Raw genomic sequence first — 19,515 nt, 5'->3', positions numbered from 1 at the left:
TCGAATATCTCTCTTTAATATCGTTTGATTAAAAAATATTTATTATCTTATATCTTTTCTGAATTTCCCAGAGAAATTCCAGCAAAAGGCTAGGCCTATGCATTAGGTTCTCAATTTCTTTTTAAACCAAATTGGTGCTGCATCAAATCAGAGTGATATGGAAAGATAGAGCTTTCACCGACAGTGGTGGTGGGAACGTATGTACACCTTTGTCAAGCCATCCCCAATGGTGGAGGCTCTAAAAGAGGTTGATAGAGCCCCATTTAGAGCTTCGATGGACTCTGTAGGGTTCTAAAGGCATCTCTCTCACAATGGGAAGCTCTATATTTTAGGATCCATTTATGATGTAATTTGATTTATGTGCTATTTTTTATTTTTGTTAACTTATTATTTTTTAATGTATGTTTATGTTATGTTAGGTCTTTTTTTTTTAATATTTCAACCCCAAAAAATCAAAATTTGGACAAGATATTTCACTAGCTATTTATTTCTATAAAAAAAAAAAAGAAGACTTTCATTTGAAGAAGAAAAAGAATGGTAGAAAAAGAGGAGTACAAAAATCAAGTGTTTTTTATGTGCTAGCAGGCCTGCGCATGTGGTCTGGTAATAGAGTATTTGGGCAGTTGCACGTCTTATGTGATTGAGGAGAGAAAAAAGTAGGGGTGGGCATTCAAACCGGCAAATCGGAAATCCGAGCCAAATCGCGCTCAAAAAAAGGTGAAAACAACCAAGTTGACCAAAAAGTCAACAACCGGTCAAAAAACGAACCTAACCAGTTTGGACCAGTTTTGGATCTAGTTCTGTCTTCAAAAATCGGACTAGGCCGAACTGAGAGGTCAAATTAAAAAATATATAATTTCAATATTTATTTATATTCAATGCTATATTTTTAATCTCATAACTAATATTTATCCAAGTTCAATTTCAAAACATCCCTCTTTTCTAGCTTTAATATTTATTTTTATATGAAATTAAATAATTTATTAATTTTCAAGCAAAAAAAAAAAATCAATAATTTGAAAAAAATAATTTTAATAATCCGTTTCAAAACTGAATCGGACCAAATGATTCAACTGAACTGGACAGTTTTTGAAATTTTTTGGTCAAAATCAAACAGAACCAAACCGGATAAATAGTACTAAATTCGATTCTAATTTGAGACAAAAACCGATCCAAACCGGTGTTTTGTTCCTTCAAGACACCGTTCTTCTCTTTCCTCAATGAGGTTATGCAACAAAAGTTGAGTCGGTAAAAAGTTTATGTAAAATTTAAATTAAACAAGGTCCCCAATTTCAATTTGAATAAAATTAATTGTACAATCTCAACTCAATATTAGACAATACAACTGAGATGAGACAAATAACAATATTCTTTTAATGTTAAGTTGCAAGACTTTTATTTTTCGATGTGATTGTCACACCCACATGTGGTCTCCCACTCAGAAGTTTTCCCCTTAATTAACAGCTACCACGAATTACTGCGTTTAGGATAAGTGGACATCTCTTTCACTTGCTTGACTGAAAGAGTAAAAAGAACATGCATTGGTATCTATGCCATTTGCTTTTGAGTTGATGGAGTAGACTACTTTTACTTTCTTGACCAGGAAAGGACATTGATGAGCAGATTGTTTTGAAACGCGCATTAATATCACCGGAACATGATATAATCAGCTAAGATACCTGCAAGGAAAAAATACCAGCTAGATTTACTGAGCTGCTTGTTCATCAATGGCACTTGTTAGAGCTCAAGAAGACTCCTCTGCAGATACTTTTGGTTGCCGTTATCATGTGTTCTTGAGTTTCAGAGGTGAAGACACTCGCAAAACTTTTACTGACCACATCTATACAGCCTTTGTTGACGCAGGGCTTCAAACTTTCCGAGACGACGATGAACTTGAGAGAGGGGAAGATATCAAGCCAGAGCTGGAGAAAGCAATCCAACACTCACGAAGTTCTGTCATTGTGTTTTCGAAAGACTACGCGTCTTCCAAATGGTGCCTTGACGAGCTTGTGATGATCCTGCAACGCAAGAGGACCTCTGATCATGTAGTTTTACCAGTCTTCTACGACATCGATCCATCTGAGGTGAGGAAGCAGACTGGAAGCTTTGCAAAAGCATTTGCTGGACACCAAAAAAATGGATCTTTGAAAAAGGACAAGGTGAATGGATGGAGGGCAGCACTTGCAGAAGTTGCAGATCTTGCAGGCATGGTCTTACAAAATGAATGTGATGGGTAAATTTCATTAATTTATAACTGGTCCTTTTAAAGCTTTCTTTCATGATTTATATAATATTAACATATCAGACTTTATAATTTGATTTCCCCATTTATTTTCATTTGGATTGCAATTTTCTAGGCATGAGGCAAAGTTTATCAAGAAAATTGTTAAAGTGATTGAAGGCAAGCTAAGTCGCACACCATTGAGTGTTGCCCCTTACCTAATTGGAATCGATTCTCGAGTCAAAGAGATTAATTTATGGTTACAAGATGGATCATCTGATGTTGGGATATTTGTGATTTATGGGATTGGTGGAATAGGGAAGACAACCATTGCACAAGTTGTTTATAATTCAAATTTTTCAAGATTTGAAGGAAGAAGTTTCATTGAAAGTATCAGGGAGATTTCAGAAGGTCCCAATGGTCTGGTTCAAATGCAAGTACAACTTCTCTCTGATATTTTGGGTGGAAGAACAGTGAAGATACGTAGTGTTAGTGAGGGAATAATTAAGATTAAGGATGTTATAAGCTGTAAAAAAGTTCTTCTTGTCCTTGATGATGTGGATCATACGGACCAATTAGATGCAGTGCTTCGAATGCGAAAATGGTTTTATCCAGGAAGTAAAATTATTATAACAACTAGGTGTGTGGGGTTGTTGAAGGCTCATCAAGATGTTAAGGTGCATAATGTTGAAACCTTAAATCATGTTGAATCATTGGAGCTCTTTAGTTGCCACGCTTTCGGACAGAACTATCCAGTTGAAGGTTATGTGAAAATTTCGGAGAAGGTAGTAAACCACAGCGGAGGACTTCCATTAGCTCTTAAAATTTTGGGTTCTTCACTATCAGGGCAGAGTATACATGTATGGGAAAGTGCATTAAAGAAATTGGAAATTATTCCAAACAGTGACATTGTGAATAAGCTCAGAATAAGCTACGACTCTTTACAAGACGACCATGACCAACAATTATTCCTCCATATTGCATGTTTCTTCATTGGAAATGAGAAAGATGTCACAGTGAAAATACTAGATGGATGTGATTTCTTTACAATTGTTGGCATTCAAAATCTCATCGATCGGTGTTTGTTAACAATTGATGAGCATAATAAGATGAAGATGCATCAAATGATTCGTGACATGGGAAGAGAAATTGTTCGCCTAGAATCAAAAGAGCTGGAGAAACGAAGTAGATTATGGCATCATAAGGATTCTCTCAGTGTATTGAGAGAAAAGAATGTAAGAAACATGCTCATTATGTATGCCACGAGCATAATCTTTTTTCTGTTTTTGTGCATTCATGTTGGTTACTAATCCCAATGCTTTATTTTCTATTTTCTTTGTACTAGGGTTCAAAGAAAGTTGAAGGTCTTGCGCTTAATCTGCACCCTGTAGACACTCCTTTGAGAAAATCAAATATGGTAGTCTTCGAAACTAATGCATTTAGAAGGATGGTTAAACTAAAACTACTCCAGCTTAGTTTTGTACAGCTCAATGGATGTTATGAAGAATTTCCTAAAGGACTGAGATGGTTGTATTGGCTTAAATTCCCTTTAGACTCTATACCCAATGACTTTCTTTTGGAGAGCTTGGTTGTTCTTGAAATGCCCTATAGTGGCTTAAGACAAATCTGGAAGGGAACAAAGGTATGCATGCTACTCCACACTTTTCATTTTAGTTTTTCTTAGGGATTAACTGGTAGACAAATCTACAAGAATAAACTCCTGCCTTCTTACATTTTTCTTTTCACAGCATCTTCCATCATTAAAGATCCTTGATCTCAGCAATTCCCGTGAGCTCACTGAAACCGGGGACTTCTCATTGGTCCCCAATCTAGAGAGATTGATTCTTGAAGATTGTGCAAGCTTGGTTGATGTCCATGAATCCATTGGAAATCTAGAGAAACTTGTTTACTTGAATATGAAAAATTGCAAAAATATTAGGAAGCTTCCAAATAGCAGTTCTATGCTAAAATCACTTGAAACACTTATTATATCTGGTTGCTCAAGCCTTAATGAGTTTCCTGTGGATATGGGGAAGATGGAATCTCTTAAAGTGTTTCTAGCCAATGAAGTTCCATTGAGTCGATTACACACTACCACTTTACCCTGCACTTTAGTTGTTCTAAGTCTTACAGACTGCAATCTTTCTGATGATTCTTTTCCAAGTGATTTTGGTAGCTTATCCTCATTGCAGAGATTGGATCTAAGTAGCAATCCACTTTGTAGGCTACCAGATTGCATCAGAGGCCATACAGGGCTCGATCACCTTGCATTTTCCCAGTGTACAAAGCTTAAATCGCTTGAGGGGCTACCAAGAGTAAACGAATTGGTTACACTCTATTCTGAGTCGTTGGAGAAAATAACATTTCAATCAATTTCATGCCTACCAAAGAGTATCATGTATGGTTACAACTCCAAACTTGCTGAGATTGAGTACTGGTACAAGTTAGAGCCAATAGAAACAGTGGATGCAGAAATGATAAAACTTTTGGGCTTGTGTAACTTGGAATCCATGAAAGCCATTAGGATGTGCACCCCAGATATGCTTAATTCAGATGGCACGATGCATCCCATCAAGGTAATTCTTCGCTCTCTCTCCCCTCTCTCTCTCTCTCTTGTTGGGCAATGCAATGCAACCCAACGTTTTATTATTTTCCGAAAATTATATGGCAGGCTCAAAACTTTGGAATTTAGACTATGTAAAGAAAGAAAAGTTGGGAAAAAAACAAAGAGTTTTGTTAAACAGCATTTTACTACGCCCTATGCAAATGCAAGCAAGAGGGTGACTAATTACTCTTGCTATTTGGTATAGGGACTGTATGAAGTTGGTATATTCAGCACATTTCTTCCTGGAAATGAGGTTCCAGGCCAGTTCAGCCATAGAAGTAAAGGGTCCTCAGTATCTTTTACTGTGCCTTCACTTCCAAATCTCAAGATCCGAGGCTTGAACATCTTCTGTATTTATGCAAATTTCAACACTTATTATTTTTCTAGTGTACCTAATCCAGTAATTACCAAAGTCAGTAACAAGAGCAAGGGTCTGAAATGGATCTATGCCCCAACATGCTATGGCATTCCAGATAACGAAAACGACGTGATATGGTTAAGTCACTGGAAGTTAGGGAACCGACTGGAAAGCGGAGAAGAAGTGACAGTTTCAGTATTTACGCAACCTTGGCTCCAAGTGAAAGAGTGCGGCATCCAACTTGTGCATGAGCAAGACTATGAGATAAGTAGTGCCCAAAACGACCACGAAGAGCCTTGTTATCCATCTGACATTAGTGAGAATTTTCCAGAGTTTATTCCAGGAACATACTTCATGTGGGGTGGACCCCTAAATAGAGATGATAGAGCTTATGTTTTTAGCTGGAAAAGGGAAGATTGGTTCAAAGACATCTTTGGAGACTCTAATGAAGAAACAGGTATGTTTTTTAGATATATCACTGATAAATTAGCACAAGAAGTTAATTGTGGTGGCAATGCTATTCGTACTCTCAGTTTGTCATACTACACTTTTTCTGCTGCTGCTAGTGTTTTAAAATATAGAGTGGGAGTAGCTGCTGCTTTATTATCACTATTTTGATGTTGAAACGCATGCAAAGCCATCCACATTCATTTCAAAGAATTTAGTTCCTTGTGATATTTTATATTGACTTTCTGATATTTGTGAGTTTTGTAGACAAAGAGGAAAGGCAGCCACAGGGTGACGATGAGCCGCTTGCACTTGCAGCAGCAGCAGAAACATTAATAGAAGCAGAGAGGGCAAACAACGACTGTGGTAGCAGAGGCTGCAAGATTATTGTTATTATTGGTGCTTTCTTCTTTCTCTTCCTTTCTCTTGTACTCTCTCGCTCTTTTCTCTCTCACTAAAAAAGGAAAAAGGACAGGCAGGCGACAATATAATGTATTTCAAATGCTGCCCCATATGTAATCAAAATGGAAAAGCTTCAATTAAAATTTTACCATTGTGAAAGAAAGTCAGAAACCAACTTGCATCAATTGACAAAAAAGATTAAAAGAGTACAGAAAATGCAAATGCAAACATAAAATTTATGCAATACAAAAACTAGATAGGCCCAAGAAAAGGATGAAAGGGCAAGTACAAGTTAGTATTTATGTCAACTTAGGTTCGGACGGGATCTTTCATTGAAAACCACTGGATTTTGTTAGGAGAATGAGAACTCATCAAAATTACGTAATCAAGAACACAAGCAAGAAAATAAAAGAGGACACTAAGAATTTAATGTGATTCGGCAATATGCCTACATCCACGGGGAGTAGTATATATAATTATATATATGTCATATATCCAAAACCAATTCAATGAAATTACAATTGAAGAAGCCAAACCCTCCATCATGCACTGACCAAGCAATTTGAGTGTACAAGAGCCACCAATACTATCAGAGAATGTAGTGGTTTCAGAAATTCGAAACCATGAACCGGACTGGAAGCAGTCTTCTTTTTTTTCCGGGCTGAACCGGAAGCAATCTTTGGGAGTATATATTGAAATCATTTGGTGTCTGGTAAAGGAATCATACTTTTATCTCTAATTTGTCTAAAGCAATTGAAAGGTTGAAAATGGTTTTTAGACATAGAACTCAAGGGGGCAGTTTTCTAATTTGTCAAATTCTGATGCATCAGAATGATCCTCACCAAGGCCATCTTTGGCAAAAGACAGAATCTGGCCAACTTGGAACTTTTATTGAAAACAAATGACATTAAAAACTGCCACTTTCTTCGAAGATATATATTATTATTCCAATTTTGACAACTCATATGGTGCTTCTTATCAACAAACTTCAAGCATCCTTTAAACTATTAATTGGATTGGATCACAAAATTTGGTCAACCAAGGTTTATATTTGGATCACAAAATTTGGATTATTGAACTCATTGATGATTTTCTATATATTTATGTCCCTTCTCCGAATCCTTAAACATTATTATTTTGATTTGAAGTCATGGAATTTGCATGTTGCCTCATGAGCTGAGCACTCACACCAGCTGCCATGGCCTTTGTTGGGGAAACACCGGTTTCCCCCGTCACAGCATATAACCCGATGGAAGGAATAAACAAACAACCAACAAGCCCAAGATGACAATGAGTACATACATAAGAGAACACACTAAGAATTTATGAGGTTCAGCAAAACCTGCCTACATCCCCGGATGGTATTGTCAGTTTTTCCCTATGAGAATATTAACCGTACAAAATACATATTGAGTTAAATCAACATAACTCAATATAACAGTCGAGAGTTTTATACCCCAACCTGAGTCCCTTGTAATGTAAGAAGGTTTATTACATTAAACCTACTAAAGTGATCTTCTAATCAACTTAGGATTACAAAGACTTATTGTTTATTAGGAACTCAAAACCTATCTCGATTAGGCAAGCCTGAAACAGTGTTCAATAAGGATAATGAAGGCTTAAGGGTTCCTAGTTCTACAAGGATTGGAATGGATTAATCCTATAGCATGAAGGATATCTCTAAGTGTTTCTTGATGGGCAAGACACTTAGAGAGATGCATATAAATAGAAGGCTCCCTCCTAGATCCGAGATACACAACACAGCTAAACAGAAATTCACCCATCAGAGTTATAGCTATAAGGATCGGATTCTCAGGAGAAGAACTTCTATACCTTGCGCTGCCAATCTGTTCCAGCATCATCCAATCTGCGCCAGCACCATGTCAGACTCAGGTTAGTGTTAAACATGTTATGGCTTTAAGGAATTAACATTGTACACCCACTCAAAGTATTTCCCAAAACTCACTGTCATTCCCCAAGAGATATATCCTCCCTTGAACCTTTGATGAACCCAGCTAACTCCCCGCTGAAACATCCTCCAGGAGTTCATGGGACTGCTTGCTTGCATCTCACAAGCAACCCACTCTCCCTCTCTGCCGTGCTTTCTCTTGAACACCATGCTTTCTCACCACAACTCTCTTGTATGTAAACAACACACACACCGCATGAGTTGTTGCTCCCCACTTGATACCCAAGTGAACCCAAGAGAAACCCCTCTTGATTTTGCTGGAGTTCACGGGACTGCTTGCTTGCATCTCACAAGTAATCCACTCCCACTTACATTGCCGTAAGCCTCAACTCTCAATTTGGTTTGGACCCACAAGCACACACCGCTTGCATGCTCCACACCTGGCTCTTTGGTGCGACACAGGCACACACCCACTGCTGTATATTAAGAGGAATGCTAGTAACTTTCTCTTTTAAACTTTCTCTATTTTCTTCATTACATGTATCACTTTCCTTACACTAAAAACAATGTCATTAACGCATCTCACAAAATAATTTTTGTTTTCTAAATCGTATCCTTATTAAATGTATTGATTTTTTTTTAATAACTTTATTACCACCTTATTACAAAAATTAAATAAGAAAAACTATCATTTTTATTTTAAAAAGTTTTTTTCTTCAAAGAGAATGGTTTTTTTTTTCCAAAAAAAAATGATGTCACTCCTATGATAACAAATTTATAGTCATTTGACGAAAAAAATATGTTGTAGTTATTGTTTTTCAGGTATTTAAATGTTAAGATAAGCACCCAAAAAAAAAATGCATAATGGTAAAAGATGAATATCAATAATACCAATATCCATTGAAAATAAAAAATAAGATTTTAAAATAGAAAGTGATAGAATATTTTATTAGCAACAACAAAGTCATAGAAATTTTCATATAGTTAAGTAAAAAACATTTGTTTATAAAACTAGTAGTTATATATATATATATATATATATATATATATATATATATATTTCATTGAGGATCCTCAAATAAGCTTATTTGAGGACACCCTTGTAGGCCCCACTCAGATTGTATTTCACTAATCCAAACTGTCTATTTTGTAGATACTCATTCAAAGATCATCTCTACAAAAAATCACTTGAATCCGATATCATTTGACCACTAAATTGAGTTATTGAAATTTTAGTACTTTCTTGAAGCACCGTGTTCATTGATTTTGTAAGACACAATTGGATGTCGAAACGGTTTCAGATTTGTCTAATTTTTTGTAAGGATCATCTATGAATGAAGACCTAAAAAATAGATGGTTTGGATCATTGAGAAAAAAATTGTAGGGTACTAAAGGGCGTCCCTCAAATAAAATTATTTGAGGATCCTCTGCAAAAATTGACACACCCAAAAGATGGAAGCCCAAAAAAGAGTCAAAAGCTCATCGAGCAAACAAGGCTGATTTGGGCCTCACAGGCCCAATATAATAGGAAGAGGAGCCTGTAGGAACAATCCACGTGACATCTGGGATAAAGAAAGTCGACAATAGCAACCTCAGGATAAAGAAAGTCAGCAATGGCAACCTCTGGGATAAAGAAAGTCAGCAATGGCAATCATAGAAGAAGTGATTGAAGGGTTCATGACATCAAATTGATTGAAGAAGATCAAATCCTCTTATATATGTATATTCAGAGATTTTTCTTCTGTCTTTACAGAGAAGGTAATTCTCCCAAGGAGATAAGCAAGTTACAATCTCAGAGAGGATAAGCGGGAAAAGGAATCAAACTAACCATCACGGGTAAAATATCACAAGGCAGAAATTGGGAAAGAGATTAGGTTCCTTTTCAAGAAAATCAGAAGTGATTGCCTATAGAGCCTATCTTAAAAAAGAAGAAGAGGAAAATGGAAATATCTTTGCCAATAAATAAACACAATCACCCTACTTGAGAGAAGAAACAGTTTACTATAAATACAAGAAGGAGTGAACAGGGTAAGGGACAACCAAAAAATCAATCAAAAAGACAACCAAAAATCAATCAAAAACAAAAACTCAAAATGATCACTTGATCTCAAAAAACCTTCAAAACACTGAAGCAACCAAAGCTCATTGAGCCACAACACACAAAGACAAACAAACAACTCAAAATCAACCAGAAGCTCACTTGACTTCCAAGTGAAAACCAGCTTTAGATTAGAATTCCCAAGGTTCAGACTTAGAAAATAAGTCATTCAAAACGAGATTTCTCTCGTTACAAATTTGGTTTAGCAAAAAACCAAGACAGGTAGAGCTTGAGCTTTTCCCAAACATGAAAACCTCAACAAATTTCACAGCTCTATTTTTTCACATTGAAGCTCTGCCAATCAACCTTTGGTATCGATTTATAGTTGAAGCTTAGCAATCAGAGTTGTCAACGGTTCGGGAGTATATTATTGTTATAGTTTTGTAAAGGCTTCGCTAAAAGCGATTTAAATTCCATCAACCATTCTAGCGAACAACCTCTTTATCTGAGATAAATTGTTAAAGTCCTCACCATGAGGCAAGAAAAGAACTTACTTGGGAGATATTCCTCACCCAAATTCACAATCGTTTGTTTGCAAATCAGAACTTCAAGTTATCCATTCCAAACTAAGTCTGCTAGAATTTTATTACTAGTTGTTGACCAGTCTATGGTTCTCAAGGCGTGGGAACTTTGCCCTTCCATCACGGAGTAAACGCAAACGGGCAAACACCCTCAATAGATGGGGTGATATATATATATATAATAAACTGGTTTATTAAGAACGTCTGTTTTTTCTAGAAGAAAAAAAAAACTAACCTTTAGAGTATAAAGGTGGTAAGAAAAGGTGACCTTTTTTTTTAGGAGCTTCACTAAAACACCAAAAATGGGGGCTGAAATTATAAAAAAACCCAACACCCAAAACATTTTATAAACACACCAAAAACCCATCATTACACACACTTAAAACTTGTTTATAAACACACTCAAAAAATATACAATTGTTGATTTTGGGATTGATTTTGGGTGTATTTCTATGTTTAAATAGTGCTTGAGTTTTTTTATAAATACATGTCTAGGATTGGGTTTATTTATAAATTTGTATTTTTTTTTCTTCTCTAAACTAACGTTCTTTTTAATTTGATTTTTTAACAAGGTGGTAAGATAGTTTTTAAAAAATTACACTTGTAAAAAAGTCAATATATTTAATAAGGATAAATTTAAAAGGCAAAATTTAACTTGTGTGATGTATTAATGACATTATTTGAAGTATAAAGAAGAGTAGAGAGAAAGTCTAAATAAGAAGATCGGAGAGAATCTTGCTTGCTACGCAACTGGCTCAATGTGAAAAACAAACTTTTCTCATGCTCTACACCAATGTCGGTAGCCACAAATGAAAACTAAAAAGTCTTCAATTTCAACAACTGCAACATGACTCCCTCCAAAAAAGCCAAACCAAAACCAAAACCAAAACTTGCTGTCCCAGTTATTTACTACATGGGTCCCACATGAGATTTTTACTTATCTCAACAGCCTTTGCATCTTTGCCTTGACTTTTGCTTGACTGAAACAAAGAAAGGGGCGTGCATCTATATACTAGTTGCATTTAATTGTTCTTAATCGATGGGAAGATAATATCTTTATTTCCTTCACCTTATCATCTTTGAAGTGTAGGAACCCAAAAGCTTGCTAGCACAACTCTTTTGTGTATGTTAATGCCCTCAAATTACTCAACAACCCTATGATCCAAGCCTTCCTTTCTATCAATCGAAATGTGAAAAGAAGTGTGGTTCTGTGAAGACTGAAGAATATTCGGTCAGCCTCATCTGCCACTTCATCTCGTGCCATTCATTCCCCCAATCCCCATCACGCCCGCCATGTTTTAAGAAAAAGGAGAGAGAGATAGCATTGCATTTGCACTGGTAGTTGAAGCTTGAAACCCCCTAATTCAACCCCCCACCGGCCCACCCCAAATCCATTTATTAAAATAAATAATTTTGCTCAACTAGTATTTTTATTTTCAATATTTAAGTAAATGTCTTTGTCATTTTACTTTCATTTATTTTTATATTATTCAATTTACTTAAGTTACATCTACACAAATATACATTACTTTTTCAACAAATTATAAAACCACAACAATAACATGAAATTAAAACCCAATCAAATGGATATTAACACTTATTGATGTAGAACAGATGACAGATTTTATCGCGGTTGAGCAAGAAAAGGGACGTGGTGGGAATTTGCAGAATTGTCGTCCGAGCTCCGATTAGGGAGCAAAATACCATTCGGAAAGGAACGATGCCACGAGTCAAACCACACTTTCTGTGACGTCGATGGATTTTGGCATTCTAGAGTCGTTTGGCCTTTCAAAACTGCATTCAAAGTTCGAAGTTAATTCCAAATAAATTATGTTTTTCCCTTTCGGAGTTACATAGTTAATTCCCAAAATAAATTCTGTTTTTTCAGTTTGAGTTACGTAGTTAAGTCTCCGAATTAATTCTGTTTTGTTTTAATTGTAATAACTCCCCTAGATTACAAGGGTTGAGAGTTGTGTATTTAGACGGGTTCGTCTAACGTTTTTTGGAAGTTGAGATTTTAATGAAATAAATCAAAGAGAGTTTCTCTTAATTTCTGGTGGATTCCAGTTTCCTTGTTACTCAAGGTTTTCGTTTGAAACCTTATTTGCTTGTGCTGCGTTAAGTGGTATCAGAGCGGGTCTCTCCCGTCTTGGTATTCTTGTCTTATCATGGGTGATCGTGAAGTGATGTCCCACCCTAATTACTCGAGCGGATCTGGACGCTCAAAACCAACGGATCGACAACCTAACCACCCAATTTGGGGAAATGCGAGAATTGTTGTTGCAAGCTCTTGGTGGCAACCATAGGCGGAGGCGGGATGACGAAAGAAGAGAAGGCGGGGATGATAATCGAAGAGAAGGTAGAGATGGCGAGAGAAGAGATAATAGGAGGCAACTTATTCGGATAGTGAGTCAGTCGGAAGAAGAACTTGAAGAACCACACCGGCTAATAATCCTCGTAATCGTAATCGTAATTACGAGAATTTTGCGACTATCGGATTAAAGCAGAAATTCCTAACTTTTGGGAAATCGAAGATTGAAGACTTCTTGGATTGACTTGTAGAAGTGGAGAGGTTTTGATATTATGGAGGTTCCTGAGCATAAGATGGTGAAGATGGTAGCTTTTCTTAAAGCTACTTGGTGGGATCAATTGCAAAATTCTGGCAGAGGCAAGGAAAGCAATGGTTCGAACATGGCGGAAGATGAAGTAAACGCTATGATGGAACGATTCTTACCTACAGATTATGAGCAGATTCTCTACCGTATGTACCTAGGCTGTGCGCAATGCACCCGTTCGAATATACCGAAGAATTCATGCGTTTGGCGAGCGAAACCATTTGACCGAGACTGACAACCAAAAGGTCGCGAGGTACAACAATGGGCTGAAGATTTCCATCCAGAAAAAATTGGTATGCAGAATATATGGACTTTGCAGGAGGCGATTAACATGGCATTGAAGGCTGAATTGTTGGAGAAGGAGAAACGCCAACCCAACTTCCGCAGAACACGACGGAAGCCTCTGAATATCTGCTGGTGCTTCTAGTGGCTCGGAGATAAGGGAAAGCACAAGAATCTTGGAGGATCGACAAAACCAGCAATTGGCCAAAACAAAAATTTCAACGAAGGTAGCAAATTACAAAGAGAGTTTCTCTTGATTTCTGGATTCCAGTTTCGTTACTCAAGGTTTTCGTTTGAAACCTTATTTGCTTGTGCTGCGTCACTTATATAAAATAATAAATTCATAATTGTAAAATTCATATATATAATAAATACAAAAAATAATTTCAGTTTTAAATACTCATAAAAATCACACAATCTGGAAAATTAAATTCAACATAATTAATAATGAAATTTCTTTTTGTATTTTGAAATACTCACAAAAATTCCAACATTAATATCACCTGATTATGATATAATCAGCTAAGAAACCTGCAAGGAAAAAAAAACCAGCTAGAATTATTGAGCAGCTTGTTCATCAATGGCACTTGTCAGAGCTCAAGAAGCCTCCTCTTCAGATACTTGTAGTTGCACTTATCATGTGTTCTTGAGTTTCAGAGGTGAAGACACTCGCAAAACTTTTACTGACCGCATCTATACAGCCTTTATCAACGCAGGGCTTCAAACTTTCCGCGACGACGATGAACTTGAGAGAGGGGAAGATATCAAGCCAGAGCTGGAGAAAGCAATCCAACACTCACGAACTTCTGTCATTGTGTTTTCGAAAGACTACGCGTCTTCCACATGGTGCCTTGACGAGCTTGTGATGATCCTGCAACGCAAGAGGACATCTGATCATGTAGTTTTACCAGTCTTCTACGACATCGATCCATCTGAGGTGAGGAAGCAGACTGGAAGCTTTGCAAAAGCATTTGCTGGACACCAAAAAAATGGATCTTTGAAAAAGGACAAGGTGAATGGATGGAGGGCAGCACTTGCAGAAGTTGCAGATCTTGCAGGCATGGTCTTACAAAATGAATGTGATGGGTAAATTTCATTAATTTATAACTGGTCCTTTTAAAGCTTTCTTTCATGATTTATATAATATTAACATATCAGACTTTATAATTTGATTTCCCCATTTATTTTCATTTGGATTGCAATTTTCTAGGCATGAGGCAAAGTTTATCAAGAAAATTGTTAAAGTGATTGAAGGCAAGCTAAGTCGCACACCATTGAGTGTTGCCCCTTACCTAATTGGAATCGATTCTCGAGTCAAAGAGATTAATTTATGGTTACAAGATGGATCATCTGATGTTGGGATATTTGTGATTTATGGGATTGGTGGAATAGGGAAGACAACCATTGCACAAGTTGTTTATAATTCAAATTTTTCAAGATTTGAAGGAAGAAGTTTCCTTGAAAGTATCAGGGAGATTTCAGAAGGTCCCAATGGTCTGGTTCAAATGCAAGTACAACTTCTCTCTGATATTTTGGGTGGAAGAACAGTGAAGATACGTAGTGTTGGTGAGGGAATAATTAAGATTAAGGATGTTATAAGCTGTAAAAAAGTTCTTCTTGTCCTTGATGATGTGGATCATACGAACCAATTAGATGCAGTACTTCGAATGCGAAAATGGTTTTATCCAGGAAGTAAAATTATTATAACAACTAGGTGTGTGGGGTTATTGAAGGCTCATCAAGATGTTAAGGTGCATAATGTTGAAACCTTAAATCATGTTGAATCATTGGAGCTCTTTAGTTGCCACGCTTTTGGACAGAACTATCCAGTTGAAGGTTATGTGAAACTTTCGGAAAAGGTAGTAAACCACAGCGGAGGACTTCCATTAGCTCTTAAAATTTTGGGTTCTTCACTATCAGGGCAGAGTATAGACGTATGGGAAAGTGCATTAAAGAAATTGGAAGTTATTCCAAACGGTGACATTGTGAATAAGCTCAGAATAAGCTACGACTCTTTACAAGACGACCATGACCAACAATTATTCCTCCATATTGCATGTTTCTTCCTTGGAAATGAGAAGGATGTCACAGTGAAAATACTAGATGGATGTGATTTCTTTACAATTGTTGGCATTCAAAATCTCATCAATCGGTGTTTGTTAACAATTGATGAATATAATAAGGTGAAGATGCATCAAATGATTCGTGACATGGGAAGAGAAATTGTTCGCCGAGAATCAAAAGAGCTGGAGAAACGTAGTAGATTATGGCATCATAAGGATTCTCTCAGTGTATTGAGAGAAAAGAATGTAAGAAACATGCTCATTATGTATGCCGCACGCATAATCTTTTTTCTCTTTTTGTGCATTCATTGTTGGTTACTAATCCCAATGCTTTGTTTTCTATTTTCTTTGTACTAGGGTTCAAAGAAAGTTGAAGGTCTTGCCCTTAATCTGCACCCTGTAGACACTCCTTTGAGAAAATCAAATATGGTAGTCTTCGAAACTAATGCATTTAGAAGGATGGTTAAACTAAAACTACTCCTGCTTAGTTTTGTACAGCTCAATGGATGTTATGAAGAATTTCCTAAAGGACTGAGATGGTTGTATTGGCTTAAATTCCCTTTAGACTCTATACCCAGTGACTTTCTTTTGGAGAGCTTGGTTGTTCTTGAAATGCCCTATAGTAGCTTAAGACAGATCTGGAAGGGAACAAAGGTATGCATGCTACTCCACACTTTTCATTTTAGTTTTTCTTAGGGATTAACTGGTAGACAAATCTACAAGAATAAACTCCTGCCTTCTTACATTTTTCTTTTCACAGCATCTTCCATCATTAAAGATCCTTGATCTCAGCAATTCCCATGAGCTCACCGAAACCGGCGACTTCTCATTGGTCCCCAATCTAGAGAGATTGATTCTTGAAGATTGTGCAAGCTTGGTTGACGTCCATGAATCCATTGGAAACCTAGAGAAACTTACGTCCATGAATCCATTGGAAACCTAGAGAAACTTGTTTACTTGAATATGAAAGATTGCAAAAATATTAGGAAGCTTCCAAATAGCAGTTCTATGCTAAAATCACTTGAAACACTTATTATATCTGGTTGCTCAAGCCTTAATGAGTTTCCTGTGGAGATGGGGAAGATGGAATCTCTTAAAGTGTTTCTAGCTGATGAAGTTCCAATAAGTCGATTACACACTACCACTTTACCCTGCACTTTAGTTTTTCTAAGTCTTACAGACTGCAATCTTGCTGATGATTCTTTTCCAAGAGATTTTGGAAGCTTACCCTCATTGCAGAGATTGGATCTAAGTAGCAATCCACTTTGTAAGCTACCAGATTGCATCAGAGGGCTTACGGGGCTCGATCACCTTGCATTTTCCCAATGTACAAAGCTCCAATCGCTTGAGGGGTTACCAAGAGTAAAAGAATTGGTTATACTCCATTCTGAGTCATTGGAGAAAATAACATTTCAATCATGTTCGTACCTACCAAAGAGTATCATGTATGGTTACAACTCCAAACTTGCTGAGATTGAGTACTGGTACAAGTTAGAGCCAATAGAAACAGTGGATGCAGAAATGATAAAACTTTTGGGCTTGTGTAACTTGGAATCCATGAAGGCCATTAGGATGTGCACCCCAGATATGCTTAATTCCGATGGCACAATGCATCCCATCGAGGTAATTCTTCTCTCTCTCTCTCTCTCTCTCTCTCTCTCTCTCTCTATTGGACAATGCAATGCAACCCAACGTTTTATTATTTTCCGAAACTTAATTATATGGCATGCTCCAAACTTTGGAATTTAGACTATAAAAGTTGAGAATGAAAAGTTGGGATAAAAATAGAGTTTTGTTAAACAGCATTTTACTACGTCCTATGCAAGGGGGTGACTAATTGCTCTTGCTATTTGGTATAGGGACTGTATGAAGTTGGTATATTCAGCACATTTCTTCCTGGAATCGAGGTTCCAGGCCAGTTCAGCCATAGAAGTAAAGGGTCCTCAGTATCTTTTACTGTGCCTTCACTTCCAAATCTCAAGATCCGAGGCTTGAACATTTTCTCTATTTATACAAATTCCAACACTTACTATTTTTCTAGTATACCTAATCCAATAATTACCAATGTCAGTAACAAGAGCAAGGGTCTGAAATGGATATATGCCCCAGCATGCTATGGCATTCCAGATAACGAAAACGACGTGATATGGTTAAGTCACTGGAAGTTAGGGAACCGACTGGAAAGCGGGGAAGAAGTGACAATTTCAGTATTTACGCAACCTTGGCTCCAAGTGAAAGAGTGCGGCATCCAACTTGTGCATGAGCAAGACTATGAGATAAGTAGTGCCGAAAACGATGACGCAGATCCTTGTTATCGATCTGACATTGGTGGGAATTTGCCAGAGTTTATTCCAGGAACATACTTCTTGTGGGGTGGACCCCTAAATAGAGGTGATGGTAGAGTTTATGATTTTAGCTGGAAAAGGGAAGATTGGTTCAAGGACATCTTTGGAGACTCTAATGAAGAAACCGGTATGTTGTTTAGATATCACTGATAAATTGTGGTGGCAATGCTATTCGTACTCTCAGTTTGTCGTGCTGCACTTTTCCAGCTAGCGTTTTAAAATATAGAGTGGGAATAGCTACTACTTTTATCGTTATTTTGATGTTGAAAGAATTTAGTTCCTTGTGATATTTTATGTTGACTTTCTGGTATTAGTGTGTTTTGTAGACAAAGAAGAAAGGCAGCCACAGGGTGACGATGAGCCGCTTGCACTTGCAGCAGCAGCAGCAGAAACATTAATAGAAACAGAGGGGGCAAACAACAACTGTGGTAGCTGAGGCTGCAAGATTATTGTTATTATTGGTGCTTTCTTCTTTCTCTTCCTTTCTCTAGCGCTCTCTCGCTCTTTTCTCTCTCACTAAAAAAGGAAAAAGGACAGCCGACAATGTAATATATTTCAAAATGGAAAAGCTTCAATTAAAATTTTACCGTTGTGAAAGAAAGTCAGAAACCAACTTGCATCAATTGACAAAAAAGACGAAAAGAGTACAGAAAATGCAAATGCAAACATAAAATTTATGCAATACAAAAACTAGACAGGCCCAACTGTGGTATAAGTCAACTTAGTTTCGGACTGGTTCTTTCATTGAAAACCACTGGATTTTGTTAGGAGAATGAGAACTCATCAAAATTAAGTAATCAAGAACACAAGCACGAAAATAAAAGAGGACACCAAGAATTTGATGTGATTCGGCAATATGCCTACATCCACGGGGAGTAGTATATATAATTATATATATGTCATATATCCAAAACCAATTCAATAAAATTAGAATTGAAGAGCCACCAATACTATCAGAGAATATAGTGGTTTCAGAAATTTGAAACCATGAACCGGACTGGAAGCAGTCTTCTTTTTCTTTTTTCTTTTTTTTTTTTACCGGAAGCAATCTTTGGGAGTATATATTGAAATCAATTGGTGTCTGGTAAAGGAATCATTCTTGTATCTCTAATTTGTCTAAAGCAATTGAAAGGTTGAAAATGGTTTTTAATTTGTCAAATTCTGATGCATCAAAGTGATCCTCACCAAGGCCATCTCTGTCAAAAGACAGAATCTGGCCAACTTGGAACTTCTATTGAAAACAAAAGACATTAAAAACTGCCACTTTCTTCGAAGATATATATTATTACTCCAATTTTGACAACTCATATAGTGCTTCTTGTCAACCAAGGTTTATATTTGGATCACAAAATTTGGATTATTGAACTCATTGATGATTTTCTATATATTTATGTCCTTCTCCGAATCCTTAAACATTATTATTTCAATTTGAAGTCATGGAATTTTGCATGTTGGCCTCATGAGCTGCGCACTCACACCAGCTGCCATGGCCTTTGTTGGGGAAACACCGGTTTCTATATATTACCACCTTATTACAAAAATTAAATAAGAAAAACTATCATTTTTATTTTTAAAAAAAAATTTCTTCAAAGAGAATGGTTTTTTTTTTTCCAAAAAAAATTTGATGTCACTTCTATGATAACAAATTT

The 19,515-nt window shown here is 36.6% G+C and overlaps 2 protein-coding genes and 1 long non-coding RNA gene across 3 annotated transcripts; 2 read left to right on the top strand and 1 right to left on the bottom strand.

Moving 5' to 3' along the window:
- The first annotated feature begins 1,595 nt into the window (after positions 1 to 1,595).
- LOC103331691 (disease resistance protein RPV1-like) lies at positions 1,596 to 6,196 on the top strand. The gene is made up of 6 exons (XM_089053019.1): positions 1,596 to 2,233; positions 2,358 to 3,456; positions 3,567 to 3,863; positions 3,970 to 4,797; positions 5,032 to 5,641; positions 5,899 to 6,196. Exons 1-6 carry the CDS (start codon positions 1,728 to 1,730, stop codon positions 6,087 to 6,089), a joined length of 3,531 nt encoding a protein of 1,176 aa, XP_088909145.1. The 5' UTR covers positions 1,596 to 1,727; the 3' UTR covers positions 6,090 to 6,196.
- Positions 6,197 to 7,315: 1,119 nt separating this feature from the next.
- Positions 7,316 to 8,369, bottom strand: LOC148917211 (uncharacterized). Its single transcript, XR_016127275.1, has 2 exons — positions 7,964 to 8,369; positions 7,316 to 7,503 (listed from the first exon to the last, which is right to left on the bottom strand). It is a non-coding gene; the product is annotated as an uncharacterized LOC148917211 (long non-coding RNA).
- A 5,585-nt stretch (positions 8,370 to 13,954) lies between these two features.
- On the top strand, positions 13,955 to 18,467 carry LOC148917210 (disease resistance protein RPV1-like). Its single transcript, XM_089052566.1, has 7 exons — positions 13,955 to 14,544; positions 14,669 to 15,767; positions 15,879 to 16,175; positions 16,282 to 16,443; positions 16,479 to 17,144; positions 17,381 to 17,993; positions 18,181 to 18,467. Exons 1-7 carry the CDS (start codon positions 14,039 to 14,041, stop codon positions 18,300 to 18,302), a joined length of 3,465 nt encoding a protein of 1,154 aa, XP_088908692.1. The 5' UTR covers positions 13,955 to 14,038; the 3' UTR covers positions 18,303 to 18,467.
- The last annotated feature ends 1,048 nt before the right edge of the window (positions 18,468 to 19,515 follow it).

This window comes from Prunus mume, linkage group LG5 (assembly GCF_029339155.1).
Source record: "Prunus mume cultivar Tortuosa linkage group LG5, ASM2933915v1, whole genome shotgun sequence".
Lineage (NCBI taxonomy): Eukaryota > Viridiplantae > Streptophyta > Magnoliopsida > Rosales > Rosaceae > Prunus > Prunus mume.
This window is presented reverse-complemented; position numbering and strand designations above follow the sequence as displayed.

Bases quoted from the DNA above. Each gene is read 5' to 3' on its own strand.
- LOC103331691 (XM_089053019.1), top strand. From the start codon at position 1,728: ATGGCACTTGTTAGAGCTCAAGAAGACTCCTCTGCAGATACTTTTGGT. The intron at 2,234-2,357 runs GTAAATTTCATT...GCAATTTTCTAG, and splicing joins TTACAAAATGAATGTGATGG to GCATGAGGCAAAGTTTATCA. The intron at 4,798-5,031 runs GTAATTCTTCGC...TATTTGGTATAG, and splicing joins GCACGATGCATCCCATCAAG to GGACTGTATGAAGTTGGTAT.
- LOC148917210 (XM_089052566.1), top strand. From the start codon at position 14,039: ATGGCACTTGTCAGAGCTCAAGAAGCCTCCTCTTCAGATACTTGTAGT. The intron at 15,768-15,878 runs GTAAGAAACATG...TCTTTGTACTAG, and splicing joins GTGTATTGAGAGAAAAGAAT to GGTTCAAAGAAAGTTGAAGG. The intron at 17,994-18,180 runs GTATGTTGTTTA...TTCTGGTATTAG, and splicing joins AGACTCTAATGAAGAAACCG to TGTGTTTTGTAGACAAAGAA.